A 13,120-nucleotide genomic window follows, 5' to 3' on the forward strand; every position below is an offset into this window, starting at 1 on the left:
CCCCGGAGTTCCCGGAGTAGGTGCGGTGAACTTACGAATTCGCCTCGTGCCCGGCTGCTGCTGCTGCTGGTCCGCCGTCTCGTTCGCCTCCTCTCCCACATCCTCATCCTCCTCTTCACCCTCCTCCTCCTCCTCCTCGTCACCACCGTCCACGCTGTTTTCCTCCTCGTCGATCGTCTCGTCTTCCGGGGCCGCGGTCGTACTGGTCGTCGTCGTCGAAGGTCGTCTCGTGGTTCGCTTCGTCACCTATAAGGAGGGTTTTTTTTTCAACTGATAAAACAGTGGAGTTGCTAGATTTGTGTGCATGCATGCCCTTCAGGACTGGGTGGGTTGGACTTACTTTCGTTGGGCGGCGCGTCGTCGTGAACTGGGTCGTGTACAGGTCGGCATCGGCCAGCGTTGGTTTGGTGCTCGGTTTCCGGGTCGGTCGCTTCGTCGTCGATGCCTTGACCGGTTTTTTGGTCGTGGAGGATGGTGGTTTGGCCGCGCCCGCTGCAGGTTTCGGGGGTTTCGAGGAAGCTGCTACCGATGACGACGATGAGGAAGCTGTCGGTTTCGGTTTGGTCGATGGTTTCACCGGTTTGGCCGGGCTATCGTTGGCAGCGCCCGGTGCCGGTTTGTTGACCGAACTGACACTGGTCGGTTTGGTCGTGGGTTTGGAAGATGGTTTCGCCGTGGAGTTGCTTGGACGACGCACTTTGGTGGGCTTCTTGGATGGCCGTGCCGTTGGCTTTGTGACGTTTCCGTTGACCGGTGTATCGGCCAGTACGGTCGGTTTGGCGGTGGCGCTCGTTGGTTTCTTCGTGCCACTAGTCGTTCCATTGACCGGCTTACGACTGGGGCGCTTCTTCTTCTTCTTGGGCTTGGCAGTGGTGCTGCTAGTTAACGCATTGCTCTCGGTGGTAGTGCTACTGCTGCTACTGCTGGATGGCGAAACACCAGCGCCTACCGCGATCGGCGTATCGGCGGCACCGTTGCTGGCCAGCGTCAGATTCTTGCGTTCCTTCAGTATCTGCTCCAGCTCATCAAAGTTACCGTTGAACGATTGGACGATCTTGTTGACCAGCATGTTCACCTTGTCGGCCTCGTTGACCGGTGCACCGTAGTGTTCGCTTCCGATCTTCGTAATGTTCGCCATCGAAGCCGCTTCGGTGATGTTGAGGTTAGGGTTGCGCACCGGAGGGAAGTTGTTGATATCGTCCGGCGTTGTGTAAAGTTCGTACTTCAGTGTGGACGCCTCAACGGGAGCCGCTGGTCCGTAAGTGGCCAAACTTGGTTGGTTCGGTGGGACACGGTTCGCCACTGGATAGGACGCAGTTGAACCGTACGCTGGCGTTGGACCATAAGCTGGGTACGTCGAGGATCCATAGTTGCTGATCTTGTTGTTGCCACCGTCGACGATGGTGTAGATCGAGGTCGAGGTAACGGTTTGATCCAATGCCGGTCGGCTCGTCGATCCAAAGTATCCTTCATCCTCAAAGTCGGCCATCGACGACAGATACACCGGTGGAGTATTCTCGTAGAATCCGGGCCGCGAGCTACTGGGAACAACTGGAGAGGTGTGCTTGTTGTTCCACGTCGATGATGTCACCAGACTGACGACCGGTTTCGGCGTAATGTGGACCGTCGGTGAAGGATTGTCCGATGCGCTGGCAATCTGGATGTAGTTAACGTTGGCCAGTGTCGATGGGTTCTGGTGGGATAATGTCGAGGACTGTACGATATACTCCGGCAGCTTAATGGTGGTCGTGACTGGACGCTTGGTTGCCACGGTTGTAATCTTCTTCGTTGGCTGTACCGAGGACACGGCAATCGTTGATCCAGGGCGCGTCGCTCCGTTTGTATAGTAGCTACTGGCGAGCGTATCGGACGTGATAAGTACTGGGCGCTTGGAAGTACTGGAGGAGATGATGATTTTCGTGGGCTTCGGACGTTGCGTGGACGATGGTACGGGTTCACTTTGACCGTAGCCGGCAACATTGTTCGTCAGGAGTGTCGCCTGCACAACGACCGGTTCCAGTGTTGGCCGTTTCGTTGGCTTCGGACTGTAGACGTAGCTCGTCGAGGGAACGTTACTCGTCGTGTGTGCCGCCGTCGGTGGTGCTTCCGTTTTCTGTGGTTTCGTAATGTAGAAGCTCGTTGGACCGTACTTGTCGTAGTCGATGGAAGCCGTTCCGTACGTAGGAGTTGGTGTGGTCGTGTAGTTGTATCCCGTGGATGCAGTCGTCGCTGGTGCTGCCCCTTCCGTATCGTACTGTGGTCCAACATTGGAGTCATTTAGCATCAGTATGATGGACTCAATGGAAGGTATGTTGTTCATCGAGACCGTCGGTTTCACCTGTGCCGTTTCGTTGTTCTTCGTATCGTTCGAGATGGTCTGGACGAGCACGTACTGATTGCTTCCATCGGCGCTGGCCGACGTTGGAGCGGGCGTTGGTTTTGGTCTCGGTTTAAACTGTGGCTTCGGGTAGGTAACCTTGGCCGGTTTCACGGTGGGGGGAGGGTTGGAATCCGCACCCTGGACCTGGGCGACCTGGGCCTGTCCCGAGAAATCGCTCGGATTGGCGTAACTCTGATCCACGGAACCCTGCTCATTGAGCAGATCGGTTTCGGCGGCCGGATGCGTGATGTCACTGTGGTCGAAGAAGTGGCTGTTCTCCTGCAGAATCTGGTTCGCAATCTGCTGCACACCGGTCGCCGTAATGTCACCGTTTGCTTCCACCGATTGCGCCGGTCCACCACCGGATTCTCCCGATTCCCCGGTGTAGCCGTTCAGCAGCGAAGGAATCTCGGAACTGTACACCCCATCCTTGTTCACCTGCACGTAGTGGCTCTCGCCGGACTCGGTCGTTGAAGGGTAGGCGGCCGACGAGACCGACACCTCGTCACTCGCCGTCTTTATCTTGTTCGTCGACGGTGAGTACACCGAGACCGCACCGCTCGCCACATCGTACTTGTTGGCGCTAATGCTGTTCAGCACGATGTCCTCGTCCAGATCGTCGTTCACGATGTAGTTATTGTTCTGGATCTTGGTAAACAGTGGTTTGATCTTCTCGCTACTCGCCACATACCCACCGACCGCGTCCGTCTCGAGGCTGCTACCGGCACTGTCCTTGGTCGGCGGCTGTTCGTCCTGCAGCTGCACCGTAGCTTCGTAGCCACCGCCCGACATCTGGCTGCCAAACTTCTCGTACTGGCTAGCGATGGCGGAGCTGAGTGACGATTGGCCCGACTGTTCGGTCGCGTTCAGCTGCTCCATCAGCGGATCATTCGCCAGCGAGTCCTTCGTTAGTGGCAGCTCGCAGCAAGTGCCAAACAGGAAACCGTCCATGCACGCCCCAACCACCTCACCCTGCCGCTGGAAACACTCATGGTTGAACATGCAGATCGTCGGACCGCGCCGTACCGGTTCACGCTTTGCCAGCGACCTCGTAGCATTGCAGAACTTTGGCGTAATCCGGTAGCCACCGAACAGTTTGCGACTCTCTGGAATAAGGGGAAAACGGAACCAAAGAAGGGCGTGTTAGTGTGTGTGTTGAAGTGAGTTGAGGTACAACTTTGTTTGCCTCCGTCCATCCCATCCGCAGGTCTCACGGGACTACACCAAGGCCATCCCTTAAAATACGCCACGCTGCTGGTGGCGGAAAAAAAGGCTGAAAAACCTGACGAAAGTACGTGACATTGCCTGCCGGCAAGCGGGGGGGAGAGTTAGTTTGGTTGGTGGCTAGAACTTTTCCACCGGATCCTTTACCATCTTCACACCCGCTCGTACATTCATCTGCAGTGATGCTGCAGCGTTCGGTGTGGGGTCGGTTGTCGGCAAACTCGTAGTATACGACTTTACTACCGCCCGGAGGAGACGAGACGAGCAGATCCCGAGATCCAATGGCCCCCGGCGAGCTAGTAGGAACGGACCGAACGGAGGATTCTGCCGCACTGGGTTATCGATTTTCCATCCGACCGCTGTGTGGGTTGTACACGTAGGTAGTCGGTTACGCTCGCCAGCTCGAACCGCTTGAGACGTGGTGAGGCAGGATTGGCAACAGAAATCAAAGTGCCAAACGGGTCCACTTTGGTGGTAGTGAGGTAGAAATTTTGAAAAAAAAAAAACACACGATCCGGTTCCCATCCCCTCGTGTGTGTGCTTCGAGGGGATGAGACCCACGTATGGTCACGTAGAAAATTGCATTCCGCCCTCACCATACGCGCCATTTTGTCGCTAAAATGTCGCCCTTGCGTGGGTTGATTATATGGATACGCCTCCGGGGGAGGATGGAGGGCCTTCCGAGTCCAAAGATACGTGTTTCGACCTACGACGAGATTACGTAAAATCGACTACTACCCCGCATGTGTGTGTGTGTGTGCGTGTTTGGTCGCGAAAGTTCCCGCGCGTGTGTGAGTGTGTGTGTTCGTCAGGTCAGGTGTTAGTCATGACCTCCTTGATTCCCAGAGCGAACGCATTTAGCGCTACGAAAGCAACGAAGCGAAACGAATCTATCACGATCGATCGACCGTCGACCGGCAATCATTTGGTCATTTAAAACACGATTCCCGGTGTTCGCCTTTTCGCTTCCCTTTCGCTTCCCTTTCGCGGGAAGTTCGGAGTTTCTAGCCTGGAATTCCTTTCCCCCCCTTTTCTCTGCTCGAACGTGCTCAGACAACTAAGCATCTCCGTGAAGTAGTTGGGTGCTACAGGGTGGTGTCTGGGGAGGGGAGTGCGGTCCACGAATCCAGATCCAGGTCTCGTTTGGTCTCCCCAAACAAGTGTCGCTCGTTAGTGCTACTGCACTCTGAGTCCCGGCTCGACTCGGCTGCTATATTAATAAAGCACTCGGTGAGCACAAGTGAGCCTCGAGTAGATTGCTGACTTTGCTCTGGATTTATGGGATTTCTTCTCTCGGTTCGTTATCCCTGAATCCACAATCACTCGCACACACACCCAGCTGGGATAACAACTCTTGATAAGGAAATAGGTTTTTTTTTTCTCATTTCGTCCTTGACTCCGCGGTGAGAAATCCGTGGGAGTGCACGGTATGAATGTATGCTAAACGTTTAACCGCCTTCGCTGTGACAAGTTATCGTGGTTCAGGTACATGTCGAGTGGTACACGCGCTCTCCCGTGTACTTCCGTTCTTTCTCTGACGTCATCAAGCAACCGAATCAGGCTTGGAAGCTATTTGCACTGCGCTGCTTCGAGAGAGAGAGCAACGGGTGCGCGCGAGCACAGTAGGCACTGCCCGTTGCGGCAACCTCTTATGCCCCGATAGAAAAGTGCTACAATTATCGCACACTTTCACGACTTCTCTAACTCCTCCGAAAGCTCTGAGTGTACGATAGCACGATAGCGCGTCACCTTTTAGCCACCGTGCGATGTTTGTGAATGATTTATGCACAGTAGCAGCAGTAGCAGTAGCAGCAGCAGCAATAGCAGCGGCATGCAACGGCCGCGTGCGTGGTAACCTTTGACGTAGGTCCGTGGTCGACCGTCGTGTGGGGGTTCAAGGGGTAGCGGGTATTGCGATTGCGTGCGCCAACCAGAGTGCGCGATTACAAGCAATACACTCTACCCCCCCGACCCTGTTGTATCGCAACGAACCGCTTTCTCATGAGATGAGCCAGATGAGGTGTAAATTTCACATTAAAATTAACTGAACACCCCGGGAAGCATACCATTAGTGTCACTTTCGTTCGTGCGACACAAGGGGCCCCTTCCCAAATCCGCTGCCGGCTGACATCTCTCTCCCTTTCGTTCGTTCGGGATGATTGCGCCACATGGTCGCTCGAGGCTTGACGAGATAAAAGTGAAATTCGCAATTGTATGACAGACGCACACACACACACACGAGCGCACACACGTGCACGCTCACAATTCCCGCTATTGTAGTGGGAGTGAGAGATTATAAATGACAGGTTCATCCCCCCCCCCCCCCTCCCCACCTCTGTGCTGCGATGAATGTTAATTACGGAGGAGGAAATTTGTTATCGACCTTCAGCACCAGCTGCTGCCCTCCGCAAAAGGGTGACATCCATCAAAAGGGTGAGGGAATACTTTCGGGAATAGCCCGAATGCCAAAGCTGTTGTTGTGCCGAAGCACATACAACCCGCAGGTGACATAGGTGATACCGTACCGTGCACATCCTTCGTGTCTGTTCTGGGGGTTCTGTTTATTGGGGGGCGGTGGGATGGTGGCAATTGACCTACATTCCGGTTCCATTTACGAACATGCTGCTACTCTTATGTCATGCCATTGCAGCATATGTGTGTGTGTGCATGCTGTGCAGACGGTTGGTCAGAACAAATAATCCGACAATACACAGTCACTGCAGCAGCATCAGTACGGTCGAGTGGTTCGCTCTGCTCTGATCTAATTGGTCGAGTGCCCTTCTGCCGAACCGTTCTCTGAACCAGAACGTCTGAAATGCGTAGACACTGGGCGCGGGAAGTGGCCTCGATACCGATCTGGCCTCTAGCGGCAGCATAATCCTTGTTCCAGCCAAACCGAAGCCGATGCGATGATGCCACCTGGGAGTGTCTCGCTTCAATGCTCAACGCTTAGCTTCCGGTTTGCTAATCAATGCAGGTGCCAGAGCGCTTTTGCGTGGATGCTACAAAGTGGATGATGTCCTTAGTGGATCGAGCGACTAATATCATCCCCATCATCATCATCATCGTCGTCGTTGTCGTCGTCGTCATCGTTTGGCGTTTTCATGAATAAATATTTCCATTGTTACTATGTAAGCAGCTTTCGGAATCCACGGCTTCCTCTCTGCATCGCACACGCGAAGGACCTGCTAATGAGAGGCCAACCTGGCTGGCTGGCAGCCTGCAAAATGGCGTACTTCGCGTAGGTCGCAGGCCATAGAATTGCAAATCAAAAGCACGGCAGCCGACAGAGGTTTTTGGATGGAAAGGAGAGGGCAAGGGTGCACTCGCTGACTCCCTCTCTCTCTCTATACCACTCCTGGCCTCGTGCCAACAGGAAGTTTTCACCAACACCACCGAAACGTTTGCGAAAAGATTCGCACAACGAGGACTCGGTGCTCGGGATGAAACCACCGATGGCAGAGTTCCGGACGTACCAAAGTGGATTAACTTCCATCAACGAAACGGGCGGAACGGGGTAGTCTTTTCTTTTCTTCGGAAGCGATTATTATTCATTCGCAGGGATTCGTGGGATTTTCCGGTGCAAACAGTGAGACGCCGGCGATGAACGAAGCCGAAACCGCGCGGGGACAGATTAAGTCCTTTATTCGACCATTCGAGCACGGCTAATGAGCGTAAGTTGGGTCGATTAGCTTGGCAGCCTCGAGATTGGCGTTTTTGAAAGAGGTTCAAGATCGTTGTGGCCAATATCAGCTGCTGGTTCGATGACTTGTTGGCCACTTGTTTATCGCATTATATAGTGAGTGTTTGTGTCGCCAGTAGCTTAGACGGTACGACCAAAGAGGTTCATCAGTTAGTGAAAAATTAATAATTAATCTCTTTTCTCCGACGAGGCGGCAGCAAATTAATCACTCCACTCTATTCCGCCATCATCGTCGACGTTTTCCTCGTGCTTCTCTTTCGTAGCAGGTTCTGTAGACCGAACAGTTCCTACTGAGATCCGTCGTGACGGCAATACAATGTTCGAAAGGAAAGTTTTAATTAAAGGATAAAGGCGACGGTTATATGAAGATATTAAAGACACAAACTCTCAACCTCCGTTCTTCTTGCACGATAAATCAAACAGTTGCTGCTGCCGTTGGTACTGCTCCAGTTATTGTAACCCACTGGTCGGTCGGTTGGCCGGCCGGCACCGGTCGGGTCCGGAACAAATTCATAATAAGTCTCCCCCTAAAACGATTCCACTTAAGGGGTTTCTCCTCACTATGAAGGCGGGAGGTCCCGGTGAAACCATTAATCATTCGAGTAATTGGGCCAGAGGACGAAGAAGGAGTTCAGAAGGTTGAAAAATCGACCCCGTATAACCTCACCCGTGGCTGGCTGGAAGGTTGAGATCGGCCGAGATTCTGACGCCATGCCGATGGAACACAGAATCGGTTGAACATCGGTTGGTGAAAAATTGCACCATCATCGTTTATGTGAGTGTGTGTCTCTGTTTTGTGTAGGCCAAGGACTAGAATCTAGGGATTGACTCAACCTGTTTGGGCCACAGCTGGCACACATGCTTCATGTCTTCAATCCGTGAACCTTATTTAAGACTCCATCGCTTCCATATTCACGCGATGAATAAAAAAAGGGAAAACAAATATAAACTGTTGTCGGGGTGTTGTTGGAGCATAGAAATGTGGGAGTAGCTACGCTGTATCTCTACGGGAGTGACCCGGCAGGTCATTATATTACGTCTTGCGTCTGTGATTTCCTTTCGATTCTGGCAATCCCATCGTGACCGGTCCGTCAGCGGCGGTCCGGTGGCCGGTGATCGCAACCTTGAAGATAGATGAGGCAGAATGATTTTTCACCTTTCCATCTGTCTACCATACTGACCCCGTGGTCCGTGTGCAAGGTCATTTAGTTTTCGGGTTTCAGGAGATTCAAATCGGTGTGCTCGGTGGAAAATTGCTTTTTCATCACAAAATTTCACTCGCTTTCAAATGCTCCGCTGTGTTTGCATTACTTGCCACGACCATCGACCACGGACCGGCACGGGTGGCGGAAATCGAAACACGAACAATCTGATCCTGGTGTGGGCAATAAAAGGCCTTGGGTGAATCCGGGGGTGTACGCCAGGTTGTGCGTGGCGGTGGACGAAGGACGCTTTTCATTTTACGAACGCAAATGTTGACAGTCGGCGACCGGCGGTGTGATGGCAGTGTTTGATAAAATCCCACCGTTCTGCTGTCGGACTGTTTATATGTTTTCATTTAATTATGTTCCGTTTTATGCTTTCTCTTTGAATCACCACAATGGCGTCCTTCGGTTTCTCATTTTATAATGGTACCAGAGAACTAATGTTGAATGTAAACGGGTGCTTTTAGTTAATGTTGGTTTTCCTCCCCTCTTTGTGGCGGGGTTTATTTTTGTAACGTCCGTTATTATGTTGTTTCATCGCTTCACAAAAAAGGAATTTAATATGAGATTAACAAAACACAAAAGCACAACGTTAGCATCCCCCCAAAAAGGCACACGCACACATCGGCACATCAATGCTGTGCGCTTTCACAGCATACCTTCAAGCACCATTAGGCGGCTTAAATGCATTCTAATGATGCACAAAAGCTGCAATTATCATCAAGACTCAAGAGATGACTTGAAGCACGTGGTATTTTGAAGACTTCACTTGCCACTCGCCACGGCACCTTCCTTACTAACCAGCGTGGCCAGCCGTCGATCAACCATAAAACGACCACAGAAAGGGGGGAGGTAGCAACCGACCGGCAGCAGCAGCAGCATTCTTCTGGAATGCTTCAGCGGACAGACATGCGATTGAAGGGCGCCCTCCACCAATCGGTCAGTGGGATCAACCGGCTCAACCTTGACTTCCGATGATCCGTGCTTTTGGGTCTCATTCACTTGGCGTGACGCCGCCACCGCCACTGCCACCTACCACCGACCAACTCGACTCGGTGTTGTTGTTGTTGTTGATGTTCGATGTCTCGCTGCTCTCGATGGCGGCTGCTTGCTTGGGCTGCTTGCTTTCTCTTTTGCCGCGTCCGCGTTTCTTGCTCTGTTTATTTTGCTTTCCATCTTCGCGCAGCCCGCCACCACAACCCGGGGTCCGGCGACCGTTGTCTTCCTCTTTCGTTTCGTTTGGTGTAAGTATATGTTTTTTTTTCATTCGGGGCGGGGGAAGAAGAAAATACGCGTGGCCAAGATGCTCACCGATCGGGATGATCAGAGGCGCGGTCCGATCATATCGCTCCCCAAGTCATGACGGTTATGAAAGAAAATGGACACACGCGGTAGGTGGGATCGACCCAAAAAGGGCGGTAGTCAGGTGGACGCAGGGGCAGGGGTACGGGGGGGGGGGGGAGGACGTAAGACATAATTGATGATAGGAGGAAAGGGGGGCCACCGAGACACGCCGAGATCCGAGCCGGTTTCGTGTCAGATTGACGGAGCGATCGAGTGGCGAGTGCGATCGGAAGTTATAAATTAACTTCAATGGCGGCGGCTCGGATTCGGATCCCAAGGATGAGAGTGGGGAGCTTGCGCTGGCTGTCGGGGGAATTAGTCTTGGGTGTCCAGGAAGTATGATGAAGAGTAGTGCCGGCCGGCTGCTGGTGCTGGTGCTGGTGTTGGGCTAATGAGCGGACACAAAGAGCAGACACTGTTCCGGGGGCGTGAATCGAGGGGCGTGAAAGTAGCCGGGTGCGAACAGGAAGACACCCCTTCGCCTCGTCGTAGTCGACATGGCACACACACACACAGCCCCATCTCCCACCGCAGCGAGGTGTGAAATTGTCGATTGAGTTTTGCACGTCCACGACCGACCGGCCGGCCAGCCACTCGGCCTTCTGGAGCATATCGCACTGGCACTGGCGTCGGTTCGGAAATGCCCCGTTGGCTTGTGCTTCGGTTGGCGCAGCATGTGGGTCAAAGTTTTTGGTCAAATGGTGGGATTTAGCCAGCTTCCGGCGGCCACCGGCATGTTGACCGAGTTATTATCAGCTTATGATGGGGCCTGCCACGCCAAGTAACATAAACCGCGATTAGCACACGATTGTATCGCAACTAATTCCGAGTCCGAGTCCGGGTGTCTGAAGGACGCAGGGCCAGCCGCAGGTCCAGGAGGAGGTACCACATTAGTAGTGAACATGTTCACAATGTGCATCGCAATGAATTTTGAAGAGCATTGCTCTGCGTGTTTCGGTTTGCGTCATGAATATATTAAAGAGTGTGGCCCTTAATTGGATTGGATGCGATTAAGCTCGAGTGGTTTGTGTGTGTGTGTGTGTGCGGGTGTGCGGGTGTGCGGTCGTGGTCGTCCTTGCCCTCGTCGTCGTCGGTCGTTGCTTTGGTCATTTGTTTTTGTTACCGACTGGGAATGATAAAAATCGTTTAAATGAACACATTTGCACGAGAAGATTAATTGATCCTTGTCTGGTGGGTGGTGGGTGGTGCGCCACACCTCTCGGGGGACGGTCATTAAGGGTAGCACACGCCTGCCACGGAACGGTATGGGTTTGGTAGTTTTGGTTGCAAATGTGATTCGTTTTAAGTTACACTCCAGTTCGTGTTCGTTGTCGTGTTTTTTTTCAAAGGTCAAAACCGAAAGGTAGGTCAAGTGACTATCAACTTTAATGTTGTTTAAGCATCATTAGAGGTAGTCTTTATAGGATTACCAGCGTGACGCACTGGCTGGTGCCTTTGTTGATTACGGAAATTCGCACTTAAATGTCACTAATGAAGCTGCGAAGGCAGTAGATAATACATTGTTACTAAACTTAGAAGATTAAGTCATTTAAAATGTTAATATCGAATTTCTCTCTTTCCCAAAACAGGCATTCCCCCTTCGATATAAGCGTATTCAATGTCGAAAACACGTAACACCGCCAAACATATCATTCGGTTTCAGCTTTTTATCGATACTAAAACCAAACACGGCGAAAGGCAAATGAAGCGAAACAAACAGTTCCATTCGCGATCGCCTGTTTTTTTTTTTGTTTGGCTGCCACAACTGTAGTTTGCGTTTGATTGAGCCCCTTCCCACTCCCTGGAGCCCTGGAACGGGTGATTTATTGTCGATCGCTAGCACACTTCATTACATCATCATCATCATCCTTGGCTAGAACGTAAAATCCAATCAAACGCCCCAATCGAAATTAGGTTAGCGGCCGGGTCCCCGATCTGGGTCACGCTCGGAAAACGCTCTGGGAGAAATTTCGGAGATTCTCAACCCCAAGCCGGGGTGTGGCACGCAGCTTGGAAGATGGTGCTGTTGCTGCTGGTTTTGGGACTGTTATCACAACGGTATCCGTGGCCGATCGGATCTCGTCCATCCCGGTGTGATTGGTCTGGGCCGGTGCGTAACGTGTTCTTTATGATTAGCACACACACACGCACACATACACTGCAACAGCGAGTGTCTATCGTCTATCGTACTCGAGCATGGAGTGCGAGTTGATTGAGCAGAGAACCGAACCCTCTAATCTTGGTCGTTTCCGTGGCCGTGGCCAGCATCCGTTACTGGTGGAGCTAGCGGTACTCCAGCTTCTGGCCGCGACCAAAGGCAGGCACCCCACCCATAAAGGCCACCTTGTAAAGTGGTGGCGTAATCACAGGAATGTGAAATTAATCTCGGGAGCAACTCACGGCGATGGTGCGAAGTGGGGTTTGATCGTTGGTTTCGCTTCAATCCTCATCGATTGCAGCTTCTCGGCGATCGATTGCAGTACGATTGGTGGTAGCATGCCACGCGTGCCCCATAGGAGTGACACCGATCGTGAGTAGGCTATAGGAACCCTTAAAGCAACCTGTTAGCAGTCTGCAAACTGTTAAGGAGATCGGGTTGGTGCAATGATGCTACGCCATTCTTGATGATCACCGATCGGTCGACAGGTGCACCCTGGAACCTCGGGGATGAACTCTGTGTGTGTAAGCAAAGCGAACCGATACACCACACACCGGCAAACAACAAAACGGCGCCAACGATCAAGCGTTATTACGCGAGTCAAAAGCATAATGTTGCTGCTACTGCTGCTTCTACGTCATACTTCGTCGGCAGATTAGCGGAATGTAACTGTTTGTGTGTTCAAACAGAATTGGCCGCCTCTCATTTCTCTCTCTCTCTCTCTCTGTCTTACCATCGGGGATCACATGCTCTGCTTTGAACGGCCAATAATCGAGATGCCACAAGAAAAACCACTTGGGATGTTTAACGTGTTTTCCCCGATTGTTTTCCCATGCCACACGCGGTGTGGGCATTCCAAACGTTGCGTGGCTGCCGTCGGTATGGAGTGCAAATTGTTTGTAGCGCGAAACCGCAACGCGCACAAAAGACGAGTTAATGTTGGCCTTAATGATCGAGTTATCGAAATTATATCGAGAATTATGCTTTGCGCCCCCCCCCCTTTTTTTTCGGGCGTCGGAATTAAAACGCCACCGGATCGGGTCCCGGAATACCGGTCCGGGCTGTTCTAGATTCTGGGGTGCTCGGTCCGGAATTAGAACTGTTTT

At 52.3% G+C, this 13,120-nt stretch overlaps 1 protein-coding gene across 1 annotated transcript in view; it reads right to left on the minus strand.

Moving 5' to 3' along the window:
- Positions 1–3,576, minus strand: part of LOC125959553 (serine protease filzig) — a 6,294-nt gene extending 2,718 nt beyond the window's left edge. The window contains exons 1-3 of the mRNA XM_049692378.1: positions 3,558–3,576; positions 341–3,486; positions 36–246 (exon numbers count right to left, since the gene is read on the minus strand). Of these exons, the coding sequence (XP_049548335.1) occupies positions 36–246; positions 341–3,486; positions 3,558–3,576 (3,376 nt within the window). The remainder of the gene's footprint in view (positions 1–35; positions 247–340; positions 3,487–3,557) is intronic.
- Positions 3,577–13,120: the final 9,544 nt, after the last annotated feature.

Source organism: Anopheles darlingi, chromosome 2 (genome assembly GCF_943734745.1).
Source record: "Anopheles darlingi chromosome 2, idAnoDarlMG_H_01, whole genome shotgun sequence".
In the NCBI taxonomy this organism is placed as follows: Eukaryota; Metazoa; Arthropoda; class Insecta; order Diptera; family Culicidae; genus Anopheles; species Anopheles darlingi.